At 47.5% G+C, this 17,924-nt stretch overlaps 1 protein-coding gene and 1 long non-coding RNA gene across 17 annotated transcripts; one reads left to right on the top strand and one right to left on the bottom strand.

The window, feature by feature from the left end:
• Positions 1-77: 77 nt before the first annotated feature.
• On the bottom strand, positions 78-7,079 carry LOC107503041 (leukocyte immunoglobulin-like receptor subfamily B member 3). Of its 16 annotated transcripts, XM_016130868.2 has the most exons (11): positions 6,652-7,079; positions 6,400-6,435; positions 5,948-6,235; positions 5,488-5,793; positions 4,977-5,258; positions 4,388-4,687; positions 2,914-3,030; positions 2,521-2,560; positions 2,408-2,442; positions 2,135-2,181; positions 78-1,435 (listed from the first exon to the last, which is right to left on the bottom strand). In XM_016130868.2, the coding sequence occupies exons 1-11, from the start codon at positions 6,722-6,724 to the stop codon at positions 1,295-1,297; spliced, it is 1,665 nt and encodes a 554-aa protein (XP_015986354.2). In that variant the 5' UTR covers positions 6,725-7,079; the 3' UTR covers positions 78-1,294. The 16 variants fall into 16 exon arrangements, 14 of the variants coding, with proteins under 14 accessions (XP_015986354.2, XP_036088199.1, XP_036088201.1 ...); XM_036232306.1 differs by having other exon boundaries at positions 6,400-7,079; XM_036232310.1 differs by having other exon boundaries at positions 1,325-1,435; positions 2,135-2,442.
• Positions 7,080-9,246: 2,167 nt separating this feature from the next.
• LOC118611440 lies at positions 9,247-16,171 on the top strand. Its single transcript, XR_004954421.1, has 3 exons — positions 9,247-12,543; positions 12,637-12,709; positions 14,858-16,171. It is a non-coding gene; the product is annotated as an uncharacterized LOC118611440 (long non-coding RNA).
• Positions 16,172-17,924: the final 1,753 nt, after the last annotated feature.

Raw genomic sequence — 17,924 nt, 5'->3', positions numbered from 1 at the left:
GAACATGCAGCTGGTGTAGCGGGAAGGGGTGCAGGTGGCCCTTCCCAGGCTGCCTTAGCCAGCTCGAATTTTGATGGTGCCCCCTGTGGAGGAGGGGCCTGGCTGGCCCAGTCAGGTCAGGTCCTAGTGGGCTTTTTTTAAATTACATTTCCGGTATACAGCGTAATATGGCATTTGTGTATAGTACAGTGATCACCCCTGAAAAGTCTAGTTACTATTCATCAAAAACGGGGACCACTTCACGAATTTGCATGTCACCATTGCTTGGGCCTTTCTAACCCATACCTGTTTTGGTTTCTGTGTGTGCTAACCCATGATCTCCTGCCAGGTTGGTCTTTATCCTAGGGCAGGGGTATAGTAGTGAACAAAACATCGGTCAATACTGACATCACAGTGGGAGACCAAGATGTTATGGGGAAGAGTCAAAAATGAGAAGGAAGTTCTGAAAGCCAGCAGTTTGTGGTGGGGATGGGGAAGTCATTTCCAGGCTGAAGAGCTGCAAGTGGAGGGAGGTGTCAGCCGGCAGCCCCATCTCTGTAACTCTGACCCCTGGCAGGAGAAGTCAGGGTAAGAGGACTTTGCTGAGAGCTGATCCTGTCTACCTCCATTGCTTGTGAAGCTGGAACTATTTTGGTTTTCTGTGGGGAAGATTTAATAACATCTAAAGGCTGATTTTAATAGCTTGTTAGGGATGTGGTTGATGGGCAGATTCCCAGTTCTGTGTCTTAATGCAAATTGCGAAGTGGGGAATGGGTTAGGCTATGGGAGGTGCCCCTACCCCTTTGTTTGGAGTTTGAAGACTCATGGTCAGGAGGGAGCAGGCTTCCCTTTTATCTGACTTGCTAAGAAGCCACATCAGGCTGGGGAGACAGGAACTTAGTCTCAGGAAGTAAGAAACATGGAGTTAAGCAACCCCTCTGCGGCCACAGCCACCCTGCACCCTGTAGTGGGTCATTGTTGATGGGGCTTTCAGGTTCTGATGTTGGTTGAGTGCCCAACTTCACAGAGATGGCTATGGCGTACTGGGCTGATATTAGACTTGCCTCCCTCGGCCTGAGGTTGCCACTTGAATGGCCTCAGCAGTTCCACAGGGTCCTTGAAGTCATTGGGGTCTCCTTGGTAGGGACTGTAAGACGAGCTGTGCAACGAAGGAGTCTCTGGAAGTAGTTAACTTCTGCAAGGTCCCAGGAGGGCTTCAGTCTGGCCTGGGCCACTGACTGAGTATCTATGGGGGTGGCTCCTTTGCTGTCTCTGCAGGGCCGCTCAGGAGTGTGTGATCTGTGTCCTTCCTGAGCTAGTGGACGGCCAGAGCAGCATACACACTGGGCTCATCTGGGGGCTCTGGGGAGGAAGGGAGTACACTTGTCTCCCTTCTGAGGGTCCTGTGGTTGAGCTGGGCGTAGGTCACACCCTGGGGGTCTTCAGATGCTTCAGCCTGCAGTGGGGGGAGAATGAAGATGCATAGTTGGGGTGAGGCAGTCTGAGGCCAGGGAGGAAAGGACCGTCCTGAGGACCTTTGTCAGGGCTCTGCTGGATTTGGGGGTGGTCTTGGCCCTAGTCCATTAGCATATCGGGGGTTCTGGTGGAGGATGGATGTGAGGTTGGAGGTGGTCTGGAACTGGGGAGAGGTCGAGACTGGAGATGGGGTTTGGGTGTGGAGCCATCAGCATGGAGGGACAGTCAAACCGGGGTTTGGGTGTGGAGCCATCAGCATGGAGGGACAGTCAAACCCTACTACACTCCTTAGGAGTGTCATCCATTTGCTAGGGTGAGCTGAGTGAGCCTGCCATGGTGTCCAGAGCCAATCATCACCCATGTTGGGTTCATGGGACATACTGCAGGAGTGAGCAAGCAAGGCTACAGGGCCCTTTGTACAGGTTTAGAAGGTACCTTCTGGCCTCTGTAGGCCCAAGGTGTGGATATCAGCCCTCCGCTCAGTCCTGACCTTTGGCCTTGCCACCTCCACCTGAGCCTACGACCCCTAGAAGGGCAGAGGGGCCAGTGGAGGAGACCAGGGAGGCTGCAGGATTGCAACGACTCAGAGCCATGTGTTTCTGGAAGGGAGCGGCTGCCCAGAGTTGAGCGGTTTGAGGGTGGATTTAGGGGGCCCCAGTCAAGACCAGACGGAGCTCACCTGACTGTCCAGCTGTCTGTCGTCAGGTGTGTCTTTCACAGCAGCATCTGGTGGGGACAGAAGAAGGTTTTTGTCTCTTGCTAAGATTCCCTGAGATCTCACCAACAGAGGCCCAGAGAGGGTCAGTGGTGTGGCCAGGGTCACACAGTATCAGATCCCTGCTGTCACCCCGAACCCCAGAATCATGTTGAACTACTCTCGGCTTCTGTGGCCCACCCACGTTCTCTGGGCCCATGTCCTCCCCCCCAGGACAGCCTCCCCTGGCCCCCTTACACAAGTTTTCTTGGTCGTCAGCAGCTGGGCCAGAGCTGGGGGAAGAAATGGAGTATTAGGGGACAATGAGGTGCTTTGGGGGAGTGGGAATTGGAGTCTTCAGGAGTGCTCACCTTTTCTGCAGGCCTCTGTCCTCAGGCTCTGATGCAGCCACTGTGAGAAGGTGGCAGTCAGCCTTCAGCCCACCCAGAGCCCTCCCTTGGCGCTACACTAAGACCTGCAGAGGATCTAATAGCTACAATTGTAGTCCCTTCCCACCTCCACACAATGCTAAAGAAAGTTCTGGATGATGCAAAACAAAGCCCGCACGCTTTCAAAGTTCTGTAAGTTTAGGAAAGCCAAGAGAATACTAGAAAGTACACGTACATTCACGTGTAATATCTGATTTTTCTTGTTGGGAAATGCTAGAGGTTTTCTCAGCTGACCTTCCCCATCTATCTGGTTTCACTGGCTGGTGTCCTGAGCCCACCCCATCCTCTGAACCGGGCCACCTCTTCCCTACTCACTTGACATCCTGCATTTACGCTGACGCCAGTGTCGGAGGAGCAGGAAGAGGAGAAGGGAGAACAGCAGGACAAGGGCCACCAAGACCCCGATCAGGATGTTCAGGTACCTTTTGAGACCTTGGGCACGAGTGATGTTATGGATGAGCCAATGGCGCCATTTAATTGACTGCCTTTCTTGTGCCAGACATGCACTGGGTCTGTCACTATGTCCTTGAACCTTCATGACAGTCATGCCCCAGGGGAGCACCAACCTCACCCACCCACTCACAGATGGGGAAGCTGAGGCTCGGGGAGGTTAGGCACGTACTGCAGGTCATCTAGCCTGGCTGAGGCAGCTCTGGGACTGGAACCTGGACCTGCAGGTTCCCTTGCATGCGTGTTTAATTATTATGCTGCCCCCTTACCCTCCGGGCCGAACACCAGTGCAGAGACCTGTCATCAATCCCGAGCCCCTGCCCCATCTCCCATTACGCAGAGGCCTGAGGTCCCTACCAGGGGCCTGTGTGCACAGGGAGTGTGTGTGTCTGGGAAGGGCACGAGGGAGGACCCTGCCCTTGAGAGCTAAACAGGGCCAGGCGCTGAGGAGTTTTACTTTGAGGGAGGGAGTGGGGCCTGTCCACAGCCATAAATCCAGGACTTGGGAGGAACACGCTGTCTGAGGCCAGGCTGGGGAGGAGCAGAGTCGGGAGTTGAACCATGGTGTGGCTTCTTTCCCTGACTCTTCTGAGCTTATGGAGGAGAGCTTGGACACTACCTGTATCTCCAACACAATGCGGTGTCCAGGTAGCTTTCTTGGCAGCCTCAGAAACCACCCAGTGAGAAGCCAAGACCAGGACTGAGTTTCTCCTACCTGCTACTTCCCAGACTCTTACCTCACCCTCTGTGGGCTGGCTCCGTGAGGTTGAAGGCCCTGCTCAGAGCCTCCTTGGGGTCAGGATGGTATGAGAGGTGGGGCTTGTTCCCCAACTTCTGCCCAGTTGCTTATCCCCCGGCTAGGCCGCCACAACTGTCATGATTACCCACCCGTCATCCCCCAGCTTCAGAGTCCCAGGTAATCTGTGGTTCCCCTGGCAGCATTCCCAGACTCCCAGGCTTCCTGGGAGAGACCCATGCCACAGTGGGTGGTCCTGGTTCCCTGGGGATCGAGACCACAGCTAGTCACTGCTCTTGTGCTGGTGTCTGTGGGTGAGGCCACCAGGCCTGGAGACTGGAAGAAGACTGGGATAGGCTGCCTCAGGCCTTTCTTCTTTGGTCAGCCTGAAACCCCTGCCCACTGAAACGTGTCAGCCTCAGGAACAAGAATGAAAAGGCAGGGATGCGGGTAGCCCTGGCTTTGCTCAACCCTCGGGAGGCCAGAGTCCCCTCTAGCTGACCCTCCTGTGACCCTCTCACTTCCATACCAGCCCAGAGTTTCCTTGGGGACAGGGTCCTGAAGAGACCATGAGATACAATGGGTGGGGCTGGGGCCACTCACCTGAGACCACGAACTCAACAGGGTCACTGGGATGTGACAACAGGTAGGGGGAGGTGCTCCATGAGCTGTAGCACCTGTAGGTGCCCCCGTGGGCTGAGGTCACAGGATTCATGGTGAAGTTGGCCTGAAAGGATGCGGCTGTATCTGGTGGACGGAAGTGCTGAGGAGGAGCAGGGGAACCCTCCTTGTGCAGGTAGAAGGTGTCTGATAAGGTCTGTGAGTGACACTGCAGGGTCACCTTCCCTCCCCAGGGCACTGAGGGTCCAGGCTGAGCAGAGAGGGAGGGTTTCTTGTACATTCCTGGGGGAGAGGAAGGTCGTGGTGTGTTAGAGAGTCACCCTGTCCACATGTCCTTAACCTTGAGCTGAGGAGCCCTGTCCCTCTCCAGGGACTCTAGCTATAATACCCTCTCAGTCCCTTGGATGGGTGTCTTTTATCTCCAGGCCCCTGCCCTTTTCTCACTCTCTCTCCGGAGACCATGTCCCCTCTCAGCCTCTGCTTCAGGACCCTCCCTGTCACTACCAGGGTGACCGTGGGCATAGTGTCCTGAGGCGACAGTCAGGACATGGGGCAAGGTGTGGCACCTGACCTGTGACCAGGATGTCCAGGGGTGCACTGGGGGCTGACCATGCATAGGAGAGGTTGTGTCCACTGTAGCATCTGTACTGGCCCGCGAGGCTGCGGGTCACAGGACCCAGGGGGAAGTTAGGGCTGTGCTGACCATCTAGACACTGTGGAGGTGTGAGGCCCTCATCCTTGGTCAGAGCAAATCTGTCAAAGCCGGCCTCCGAGTGACACTGGAGGCTCAGGAGTTCTCCAGACAGCACCAGCATGCCCGGCTGGGCTGAGAGGGAGGGTTCCTTGTACACACCTGGGGAAGAGAGAACAGTGGCACCGAGGGAACACACCCACATTGCTTACTGGGACTGCAGAGTTCTCACATGTCCCACCCCCCTCCCCAGCCTCCCGCCTGTGGTCTGTCCTCAGGAGGTCAGTGTCACCGACCCCCATGACTCCTGAGGATCCACTGGACACAAGGATTAGGTCAGTCATTTTGGGCCTAGTAAAGAGACGGGACTGGGCAGTGGTGGTCCCCTCACCTGTGACCTCAAGACGCAGAGGGTCACTGGGCCATGACCACTGATAGACATAGGAGCTTTGAGAACCATAGCATCTGTAGGTCCCCCCATGGGAGGTGTTTGTGGGGCCCATGGGGAACAGGGCCTGCCACCTCCGAGTGTCAGGCCACCATTTAGATTCCATGTGTTGGGGCGGGTCAGCCCCTCTCTCCTTCAGCAGATGGAAAGTGCCGGATGTGGACTCTGAGCTACACAGGAGGAACACGTTCCTTCCTGAGGCCACCACAGGGCTTGGGTGGGCTGAGAGGGAGGGTGCTCTGAAAAAGCCTGAGGGAGAGAGGGAGCCATGTTCAAGGAGGACTGTCATCCCCAACCCAGGTGTGGGCTGTGAGGGCTGAGGTCCCCTTGAGGCCACACTCTGTTCCCTTCTGCTCACAAGGAGGAGCCCAGAGTGGGAGGGGATGTGGCCCCAGCCCCTTACCTGTTACCACCAGGGGCAGCAGGTCACTCTGCTCTGACCAGCCATTTCTTTTGGTGTAATATGCACACTGGTACCGTCCAGCAGTGACGGAACTCGCGGATTCAGTGCGGAAACCCGTCCTGTTGCTGGAGTCCTCTAGGGTCCTTATAGCCAAGGGTTCAGAGATACCCTCTTTATAGAGATAGTAGGCATCAGCCTGCAGAGACCCCTGACACCAGATGGTCACGAGGCTCCCTGAGGTGACCACGGGGCTTGGGTCAGCCCAGATGGTGGGTTTGGGGAGGACCCCTGGAAAGGAATCAGACCTGAAGTGTCAGGGGCACCCTTCTCCCCACAGTTTCCCCAGCTGTCACTCCAGGTCCCTCCTCCACTGGTCACCATCAGCCCAGACCCACCATGCTCCCCCAGCTGCTGTTTTGGGGCTGAAGCAGGAGGTCTGGGGGAGGACTCACCTGCTTGTACCAGGTCCCATGAGCCCCGACACAGACCTAGAAAAGAGTCCCATGAGAACAGTCCCCACCCCCACACAGACACTCCAGGCCTGTTCTGGGGCCCTGGGTACTGGGGCCAGACCTGGGGCTGAGAGTGTGTCTCCTCCTCTGGAAGTTCTGTCCCCACAGAGCCTCTCTGAGTCCTGGGGTCTCTCAGGGACGAGAATCTGGGAGGAGAAGGGACCTCATCCCACCTCTTTCCCCAGAGCTCACCGAGGTAGAGAAGGGTGGTGAGTGTCAGAGTCGCGGAGCTGCCTCCCATGGTTCCTGGTCGTGTAGGTGACATATAAAGCCCACAGATCCCAGCACGATTGATAGATGCGCAGGGTGTAGTAAGGCCCAGGCTCCCTGTGACAAGGCCCAGGCTTCTTGTGACACGTCACGGCTTCCTCTTCAGTGGCCTTAAAGGAAAGGGAACAGCCCCTTCCAGAGCCCCGTTCTGTTCTCCCTAAAGGGTGGCCTGAGGAGACTCCAGCCTCTGGGACTGTTGAGACCAGTTCTGAGTCTCAGCAGACCCCACACGCTCTGCCTCCACCTCATGTCAAACCCAGTTCTGGAGGGCTGGTGCCAGAACATGAGGGTAGAGGATGCAGGGCAGGACGTAGGAGCAGTCCAATTTCTGTTCCGACTCTGCCTCTGCCTTTTCTAGAATCTGTATGACCTTGAGCAAGTCACTTCCCTTTTCTGAGCTTCTCTAATTGCAAAGCTTCTTCCTTCCTTCCACCATCCTGTCAACCAACTGTTGTTTGCTGAGCAGTCACCCTGTCCGGGTGTGAGATTCATTGCTGAAGGTGACCAAGTTCTTCCCTGAACACATGGAGCTCTGATTAGTGAAAAGACAATGCTAACATTTAGACAATGGATAATTTGGCCATAGGTTAGGTGTGTTCTTGAGTATGAGCGAAACAGAGGACAGAGATTCAATGACAGGTGGACGTCTAGCAACCTTAGTCCCAGAGTGCGAGGACCTTCTGGAGAAGGAGAGAGCAGGCCACGACAGGGGGCAGCATATGTGCGGTGAGGGGATGACACCCTCGGCCTGGAGGAGGGTGACCGCTGTAAGAGCTGAGTCATCAGAAGTGCCGTGCCCTGTCACTCAGGCTCTTGTGCGCCCTGCAGAGTCTCCTGGGTTTTCCCTTAAGGTAATGGAAAATGTCAGTCACAGAAAGTATGAACAGATTGCTGTTTTGAGAAGCTGCCCCTGTGTAGAAAAGCTGTATTGATCATGGTGATAAAACTTCAATACCAACACAACCCCTGGGTGATCAGAGGTCCACATAACACTCAAAGTGAATACCCTACTAAATCTAGTACACCTCTTTTGCCTTAAATATTGATTACAACACTATTAACCATCTTCCCCATGCTACATTGTACACCTCCAAATTAGTCTGTAATTATCCATTTGTACCTCCTAATCCCTTTGCCTCTTTTTTCCCCCCAACCCTCCCTCCCATCTAATATCCCTCTAAATATTCTCTGTATCTATGAGTTTGTTTCCACATTTGTTGTTGTTGCTGATTTCATTCTTTAGATTCTACATATACATGAAACCATGTGATATTTGTCTTTCTCTAGCTCACTTATTTTATTGAGCGGAATACCCTCTAGGTTAATTAAGGCCATATCTTATTCCATCCCCTTCCTTTTAGTCTGTGTGTATCTTTTAATCTGAAGTAAGCCTCTTGTAGACAGCATATGTAGGGGTCTTATTTTCTTATTCATTCAGCCACTCCATCTTTTTGTTAGAGCACTTAATTCTTTTTCACTTAAGGTACTTGTTGATAGAAATGTAGTTTTTCTCATTCTTTATTTCTGTTTTTGATACATATCTTTTCTTCTTAAAGAAGTCCCTCCAACATTTCCTGTAATACTGGCTTAGTATTGATAAATTCCTTTAGCTTATTTTTGTCTGGGATGCTCTTTATCCATCCTTAGACTCCAAATGATAGCTTTGCTAGATAAAGTGTTATTGGTTTTAGATCCTGGATTTTAATCACATTCAATATTTTGCGCCAAGGTCTTCTGTCCTACATGATTTCTTTTGAGAAATCAGCTGCCAATCTTATGGGTGGGCCCTGTGGGTAACAAACTGTTTTCTCTTGCTGCTTTTAAGATTCCGTCTTTGTATTTAGCCTTTGGCATTTTAATTATGCTGTGTCTTGCTGTGAGCCTCTTTGGGTTCCTCTTTCTTGAGACTCTGAACTTCTTGGAGTTGTATGTTTATTCCCTTCACTAGGTTAGGAAAGTTTAACATCATTATTTTTTCAAATAGCTTTTCAACTTCTTGTTTTTCTTCAGTTACCCCCATGACATGGATATTTTTACATCTAATTGTGTACCGTAGGCTCCTTAAATTATTGTTATAGTCTTGGTTTTTTTCTTCCCTTGCCGTTCTGATTGAGAGTCCTTGGCTACCCCATCCTCTATATCATTGGTCTGATCCTCTTCTTTATCCACTCTGTTGATTCCCTCTAATATACTCTTCATCTCAGATAATGTGTTCATCATTTCCGACTGGTTCCCATTTATAATTTCAATTTCCATTTTTATGTTTTTTATCTCTCTGTTAGAGTTCTCACTGAATTCATTTGCACTGCCCATAAGTTCATTGAGCCTCTTTACACCAGTGTTTTGAACTCTGTATCTGTTAGATTGCTTGCCTCCATTATTTCTAGATCTCTGTTCTGTTCTATCATATAGTTTCTGCTTTTTTGTCTTCCCATTTTGGCTGCTTTTCTGTATGTTTCTGTGTAATAAGCAAAGCTCTTAAGTCTCCCAGTCTTATTTGTGTGGCTTTGAGAGTGGTAGGTGTCCAGTGGTACAGTCCTGAGAGAGATTTAGCTGCAGGCCAAATTTAGCCCCAGCTCGTGGCCCTCCAGGGCCTCCTATTAAAATTCAGCAAGCAATCCACAGATGCTGAGCTTGTAGTTGCCTCAAAATACCACACCAGAAACTGAGGTCATCTCCTACCACTATGAGTCTAGGCTCTGCTCAGCAAAGAGCACCTGACTCACTATGGATATATCTGGATGTGGCATGGGTGGGGCCACGAGTTGGGGGAGATGGAGTTTCTGGGAATCCTCTGGGTGGAGCAAGCTCTGTTACCTAGTTTGATGATGTCTCCACTATGGCAGTGCTGAGAGCATGCACTGGGATGGGGCAGGGCTAATGGATACTGCCCTCACTTCTGTACAGAGCAAGTCTCGCCTTGGCCCTCACTCTGACAATTCAGTGTCCCCTTGTAAGTTCCTGGTGCCCCCTGCGCAGCCCAAATGGCACTGTTGCTCAGAGAGAGCAGGTCTGTCGCTCGTGAAACGCGGCCCCTTTAATAGGTGTCTGCAGCTGCTGCCACCTCTGCTGCAGCTTCCGTCTTACCTGCTCAAGACTGGGCAGCCTCATGCCCTTGCCCTGTACTACCTTCTGCCATTGCAGTGTAATTTCTTAGATTTTTTTAGATTTCTCTCCGGTTGTATGGCTTGCTCGTCTAGATCTCAAGTGATTTTCCTTGCTATTTGCTCCTTGCTTCTGTCACAACTTCAATCTGGTTGCCAGAGGGATGAACAGAGCCTGTATCACCTGTGGCATATTTTCCTCCCAAAGTTTAATTTTTGATAAAGTTCATCTACTTTTTGTTTTTGTTGCTTGTTCTTTTGCTGTAATAGCTAGGAAATCGCTGTCAAGTTTAAGGCTGTAAAGGTTTATCTTATATTTTCCTCTAACAGTTTTATAATTTTATCTCCTTCTTATGCTTTATTTTACTTGTAACTTTTCTGTTATTTCAATTTTTAACTCTGGCATTGATGCATTTTGAGATGATTTTTGTATGTGGCATGTGTAACGGTACAAATTCTTTCTTCTGCATATGGATATCTGAAGAGACTGTTCTTTCCCCCATTGAATAGTCTTGGCAGCCTTGTCAAAAATCAGCAAAACTTATGAATAGGCTTATTTCTTGTCTTCCATTCTACCCATGCATCAATAGGTCTGTCCTCATGCCAATACCACACCATTTTGATAACTGAGGCTTCGTGTTGAATATTGCAATCAGGAAGTGTGAGGTCTCCAACTTTTCTTTTTCAAGGTTATTTAATCATTCAAGGTCTTTTGCAATTCCACTTGAGTAGGAGGGTTGGATTTTTCATTTCTGCAGAAAAGCCCACTGGCACTTTGTTAGGCATTGCATCAAATTTGTAGCTCACCATGAAGAGTCTTGCATCTCACAATGTTGATCCTTCCGAGCCATGATCTTGTGATGTCTATCCATTGGTTTAGGTCATCCAAAATTTGCTTCAAATAGGACCTCCACCTGTTTTTTGTTTTTTTTTGTTTTTTCGTTTTTTACAATATATGAGTATCGCGCCTTCTTTCAAAAATTCATTTCTATGTATATTTTTCTTTCAGATGCTGCTATGAGTTGAATTTGGGTCTCTAAAAGGATACATTGAAGACCTTGGTCACAGCACCGGTACATGGGACCTTATCTGGAAACAGGGTCTTTGCAGGCAGATGTAATTAAGTTACGTTAAGGTCCTACTATTTGAGGGTCCACAGTAATTCAGTATTTCTGCTGTTCCCATCAGATGAAGAGAAAAGACACAGGAAGAGGATTCCGTATGTAGACAGAGATATATAAGATGATGCCAGCCATGTGAAGACGAAGGCAGAGATGGAGTGATGCTGCCACCAACCAAGACGTGCCTGGGGCCAACAGAGGCTTGGAAGGATCAGGAGGGATTTTTCCCTGGAACCTATGAAATGAGTGTGGGTTTCCAGATTCCTCGACTGTGGACTTCTCGTCTCTGGACTTGTAAGAGAATAAATTTCTGTTGCTTAATCCACCTGGTGTGTGGTGATGTTAGGACAGCCCCAGTAATCCAATTCAGGGTGGAAATGCATGGTTTGCAAGACCTGGGCTCTGGGATCTGGCAGCCCAAGCTTATTCCTAGGTCTTCCACCCTTAGGCTCAGTGCCTCTGAGCCTGCTACGCAATCTCCAAACCTCAAGTTCCTCAGTTTGAAACTGCGGATAATATTGCTAACATTCTCATGTGACTTATACAAGAACCAATTCATTACAATTGAAACTTCACAAAATTGCATGTAGCCTTGTTATGTGAAAGACACTGACCATTATTATGGTGGTATATCTGTGGAGATACCATTAGATTCAGCACCCCCGTGACTCGGGGCTTGTCCCCAGATACTGTAAGGAGGGCTGTTTATGCGCATGGGCTCTATGAGGGCGCAGAAAGAGAAAGTAGGGGTGGGTAGGTGGGCTATCCAGGTACCTGCCCCATCATCACCACCTCCAATGCTCTTACAATGCTCACAGTCATTGTGCAGATGCAATCATTGTTCCGGTCTTAGTCTCAACATGCACGGCTATCCTGAGCTCAGAGCATCCTTCCTTCTCCAGCACGGCTGGTAACCTTCACAGTGCTTAGAGACAAGGCTGGCTGACTTAGAATCTTGGTGCAGAAACAGCCTTGAGGAAATGGAGCTTCTCTTAAGGGTCTGTACTTTTTATACCTGATCCAGGTATACTTGTGGGTATCAAGTATTTCAGGGCCTGCCATTGGAGCTTTGCTTCTGTTGGAAACTCTCCACAGCCCAAATATCATCTCTGCTTTTGATGATGACATCAAGACTGAAGGATTCTGTGTCTATTCTTCAAAGTACAATCTCCAGTAAGTTTCCGCCTGGGAATGCAATCAAGAGAACCCTAACCCCAGCGTCTGGCATCCCCTGCATACAGCTGCTGGCCTTGACATTACAGAGATGCAGGTAGAACACTGACCAGGACCATGAAGGCAGGAGCGAGAGTCCTGCTCACCACTCACTACTCGCTACCTGGGATAATACTTTGAGGGTTGAGTCAAGAGGGAGTGAGGTGGGCCAGCAGGAGCTTGGAGAGAGGCTTGTGTGTAATATTGACGGTTGTCCTAATCCAGTGTGTTTCAGGCAAATTCCTTCATGAGTCTGAGGCCATCTTTACAAATAAGAAGATGACCTCCATCTAACAGTTTTGTGAAGACTCAACAGTGAGGGTATCTGCAGCACACAGCCCAGGGCCTGGCACTCAGGAAGCACTCAGAAAATGCTGGTCTGTATCACATGTGCTTTACGCAGCTTCACGGGTGGTGAGCTGTGCAACCAGACAATGTTCTAAAATGGATTAATGCTCTTCTGTCCCCAGCTTGAAATTTGCTCATGGGGACCTGCACCTTCATTTACACTGGGCAGCAAATTATATATCTGATCCACTACAGGTTTGTTTACTTTTAACTTATTTGTCTCATTTTAGTTTGTAACCTCTTTGTTATGTCCCACCTTCCTGGAGTTCAAAAAAAAAAAAAAAAAACAATCTTTGGGCCAGCGGGCTGATAAAAGAACCAAATTTACAGAAATAAAAGAGGAAGTCAGCAGGGAAAGATGTTGGATTGGTTTAGTGCCCATTGCAGTGTATGTGAGAGAGAGAGAGAGTGTGCGCTAAATAAATATTCTTTTCTTTACTTTTACCCATTCACAATAAATCCATTCACCAATCCATTTTGTCAAAAGTTATACACAAATATCAACTATATTTCACACAATGTACCAAGCCTGAAAACTGAAATATGTGCTGAACTTCCACGGGTCCTGTTCTCTGATCCTAGTTTTGGGAATGTGATGGACGTCAAATTAAAATATATGATTATACACGATGATATATCTTAGGTAGAATAAATCCTTGGAGACTGGTGCTTAGATAATAAAAGATATAACTAGTCTGGGCTTCGTGGAAGGTCAGCTGTGAGGAGGTGATGTTTGATTCATGGATCATAAGAGTTAGGGAGCTCGCAGAATCCGTTTTAAATTATCATTTGCACATCTTGTGATATTGGGCAAAGCATTTGCTTGGTGACCCAGTTTCTTACTAAGAAACGGGGAGAGAGGCTCATTGTCTGATAAGATTCAGGAGATGCTGTCGGGCAGGTGGCAATCATTTTTTTTTTTTAAGTTAAATTCACTGCGGTGGCCCTGGTAAATAAAATTATAGAGTTTTCAAGTGCCAGATATATGGTGACAAAAGGTGATCACGTTTTGAGGGAACCATAATGTCAACACATGACAAATTTGATATAACAGATCGGGGCAATGTTGTTTATCTGGATAAAATATCACATTATTCAGTGTCATGCGAAGGGTATGGTTTTCTCCATCCTCCTTTAATCCCACCTCACTAAGTTGTATGGAGAATAAACACAAGTTATAAATAGAAATGTGTTATTGACCCGTAACAACAAGTGGGCTTATGACTCAAAAGATGACAGTCAAAGAGCACATAGATTCTGTCCTACAAGATTTTGTGGTTTTGTCTTGCACAAGACCTTCCAATGTCTCCTCATAGTTTCCAAACATAATGGATTGCATGGGAAACTTTCCTTCTTTATAGGGTTAAAATTTTTCATCCCTCTCTAAACAACAAGTGTTGTCTCCTCTTGGACATTACATACATGCATACTTCTTAAAATTTCCCTTCATTTATTCACTATCATGTTTCAAAATTTATCTGTATTCAGTTCGTGCCTTTCTACTGCCATATTACAACATTCCATTGAATGTATGTAAACCACAGATATGCATTCACTGTGAGATTTATTTCTAGTTTTTGTCTAAAATGGATGACACCACTACAAATGTTCTCGTAGGAATCTCTCATCTACACACACACACGTTTTCCTCTAGGGTCTAAGTTATGGGTCAGAGCTGTGTGGCTCCTCCTTATAACTGGTAAGTTGTTTATTTGCCAAACTGAAGGAGCCAGTTTGTACTCTTACCAGTAACATACTGGGATTCCAGGCACTCGACATTTTCTCTCACTATTGATTTGGCTGTTGTTTTTTCCTTTGCCTTTCATGTGGATGTGCTAGGATTTTGGAATCATAGTTTCACTGAAACTGTGACATAACATTGAGATGGAAATGACCATGACCTTCTGGGTAGAAGAAAACATAGTTGCACAGTGAGATCATCTGTGAGATGTGTTGAGGTTGGATCGTACTCACTTACAAAGATATTTTATCCATTCTATCCCAAATGTGCATTTAATGTGTTCGCACTAGCACCTTGAGGATGGCCATTTTTTTCACCAAAAAAATAGGCACATGTGACAAATAGTTTTTTTTCTTAATGATATTTGCTTAGAGCTGGTTTATCTACACACTACCTGGCTGTCTGTTTAAACACCAGTGTGTTCATTCAAACTGATAATAGATCTGGAAATCTGTACCAGGTATCATCTAATGAAGACAGCCATGCTTGGTGGGTCCAGGACGGGTTTTAGAGAATGATTTTGGATGTATCTGTTCCAAACTGGACTTGATTTTCACCCATTTATTCAACTATTTAAAACACATTCTGTTTCTCTCCTGAAGAGATGGAGGTAAACAGAACACATCAGTGAATGTGGAAAAGAAAAACAAAGCAAAATGTGTTACAGAACAGTAGACCAGACATGAAAGTATAACAAGGCGAGGACCCAAATTTGCAAAGTGAGATACGCATACGCCCTCTATCACAGGAATGAGAAAAACAAGACAGGGGATGCAGTCAAGAGGAGTCAACTATGGCAGAGGAAATGCATCACAATTTAATAGAGGAAGAGCCTTCTACAGACACCCCAGATGATTTTTTTGCACCCAGATCACATTTACCCCTGACAGTTTCAACAGACAGCTCCCCTAATTTATATTCCAGATTTTCACTCAGAACCTCTCAGATCATCAGGTCAGGTGAAGTCCATGGCCTCACCACTCTGAATGGCAAAATTATCTCCTCCTGCGTTGACCTACTGCTGCCCACTGGGTCCCCTTGGGCTGGGTCGAGCCTGCAACAGCAGCACCCTGAAGCCAGGAGGATCAGGGAAATCACATGTATCTGGACGAGATTCCCCAGTGTGTAGTTTGAGGGTGGGAGGCTGAGAAATGTGGACAAAGGGGTCACAGAGGTCGTATAGACCACAGTCCTCCTGGATCCTGAATGTGCACAAGGGCACCCGCCCCCTGACAGGACGAGACCCCCTGCACCACCCCATACTGAGGGTTTCTCACCAGTCTCGGGGTCTATAGGTGCTGTGATGGGGTGATGGTGTCAGCTGCTCCTGGGGGTCATGAAGTGGGGGTGTGAGTGAGGACTTGGGAAGACATGACCTCCCTCCTGCATTCTGTGTGCTCAGTGCCCCCACTTCTGTCATGGCTGTCACACCACCCCTTAAAGAGCCCTGTCTCTGCCCTGCCAGGTCCCCTGTGTCTCCTCGCTGGATTCTCTCACCTCCCTGTCATCTGAATTCAAAACCTATGCAGAATTTCTGATGAGAGTTCGCTGTCCCAGAGCTCAGGACTGGAGAGAAAAATGGTCTCAGTACAGAAATTATCGAGTGCGGTACATTCTGTGTTCGGTCTGAGGCACAAAGCCCATAAGCTTAATCCCATCCAGCTGAGGGCCCCCACTTTCTCCACAGCTGGGACCCAGGGCCCATGGAGGAGGGAAGGGCTTCGGCCCTTCCCGAACGTCAGGAGCACAAAGGGATGAACATCAGGAGCAGATCTGTTTCACCCCACCCAGGACCCTCCTCTCAGGATCTTAAATTTTAACACTCACCTGGAGCTTTTCATTCATTTATTGATTCATGAATTCACTTTTTATATAATTAAGAATAACAGCAATGGTAGATTTACCAGATGAATATCATGGGTGTAAGGATGAGTTTTTGTAGATATACTTGTAGATATGTAAATTTTATATTTATAAAACAATAGATATATGTATAACTACATACACAGGTATATACTGCAAATGCATTGTGTCTGTAACATATCATGTATATATTTTATCATATAAAATTATATATCTGTATACACAATTACACATTTGTCTACTATTAACATAAATACTGACATTATATGTCCACATGCATATCTATATATACTGGTGCTACACCCGTATGTATGATATGTGTGTATATATATTATATATGTGAATTAGTCCATACAGTACAAGACAGGTCAAGTACTTGAAAAAAACAGGTTACAAGAAGGCAGGTCCCCAGAAAGGTCAGAGTCTGTTCATCGACAAGGAATACAGTCGTGCCCGTGAGTGTCGGAGGAGCGACCAAAAAAGGCCTGGCACACAGGGTGATGATAAACTGGTGACAGGTTGGGGACAAGTGTTCAGAGGGGAGGTGCCATCATCTCTCTTGTTGGACAAACTCTAGAGAGTCAGGTAAGGTTTCATGGGTGGATGACTCATCATTTGAAATTTATCCCCAAAGACAACCTCTAACCCCTCTTTATTTAACAAGGTCCAGACCTGAGCCAGTCCACAGCTTTTGTTTTCAAACTTTAAGAGAGAAAATCAGCATAATCAGAAAATACGAACGAATGATTATTTTTCAGTAAGGTTAATATCCAAATGGTTGAAATTAAGAAGATTTGTAATACGTTTCCTGTGGTTGTAATTCAAAGAGAAGAGATAATTTTCAGGAGATGTTTAACTCTCGGGAAAAGAAAGCAATCAAAATAAAATGTTAATAAAACAGGAAATGGATCAACATGGCCAGGTCAACAGTGCTTTGATTTCTTAATAATTTTGCTCTGGAATAATTTTGGGTGAGAATTAAGTTGTTTTTCTGAGGTAAAGCTCTAGACTATTTTACTCTGTCATCATCTCATATGGAGTTTGGAGCTAGAAAAATGGTACACAACTGAGAATAAAGAAGTGACATTTCCTTTGACCCATGGCTTTTATAATTGTATCGAAAAACAGTGAAAAGGTAGAGGATCTATAGAAAGTTAACAGATCGTGCACTAACTATGCTCAAACCAATAGCTTCCTCATGTGTACTTACTGTGTTCTAGAAAGTATAAAAAATTCAAACATCTTACTTAGAAATTATAATGTTGAGCAATTCTTAAGATAGGCCATGAATTTACTCAGTTTCATAAAAAAGTTTCAAAGTAATTCTGAAGTTCATTAATAAGCGTCATTTGAGAATGCGTGCGATCGGGAGACCTGATAGTAACAAGAAATTATTCTCCATGATGATTGTATAATTTAATCTAATCCCAGTGAAAATGGCAGTACAATGATTTGTTTTTGAATCCTGAATCCATATACAATAAATTAAATTCGTAAGTTCATCTATTGAAATACTGCATAAAAGTCTGCAGAAAAAGAGCGATACTGGACACGTGTGCACAGGCTCATAGAGCAGAAATGGGCTGGACATGTCCAGCAGGACCCCAGTGACTCAGGGAGCCTGGCGCTCTGAGTCTCAGGTAGCAAAGTGTACACGAAGGCCTCAGCGGAGCACAGGGGGCCGTGCAGAGTGGTGCCCACGGGGGACATAATTCTCTATAGGAGAGTATCCAGTGGGACTGGGACCTCAGGGCTCAGGCTCTAAGATGGGGACACCAAGAAAGTAAAGGAGAAAATTCAATCATT

Source organism: Rousettus aegyptiacus, unplaced genomic scaffold, assembly GCF_014176215.1.
Source record: "Rousettus aegyptiacus isolate mRouAeg1 unplaced genomic scaffold, mRouAeg1.p scaffold_m13_p_14, whole genome shotgun sequence".
NCBI lineage: Eukaryota > Metazoa > Chordata > Mammalia > Chiroptera > Pteropodidae > Rousettus > Rousettus aegyptiacus.
Note: the sequence above shows the minus strand (reverse complement) of the source record. Positions and strands in the feature narration are given on the sequence as shown.

What these genes read in the sequence shown, in the direction of transcription:
- LOC107503041 (XM_036232305.1), bottom strand. Translation starts at nt 6,724, where the DNA reads ATGTCACCTACACGACCAGGAACCATGGGAGGCAGCTCCGCGACTCTG. An exon ending in GCTGCCCCTGGTGGTAACAG is followed by an intron (nt 5,794 to 5,947) that starts GTAAGGGGCTGG and finishes TCTCTCCCTCAG; the next exon opens with GCTTTTTCAGAGCACCCTCC. An exon ending in GCGTAAATGCAGGATGTCAA is followed by an intron (nt 2,561 to 2,913) that starts GTGAGTAGGGAA and finishes ACCTTCTCACAG; the next exon opens with TGGCTGCATCAGAGCCTGAG.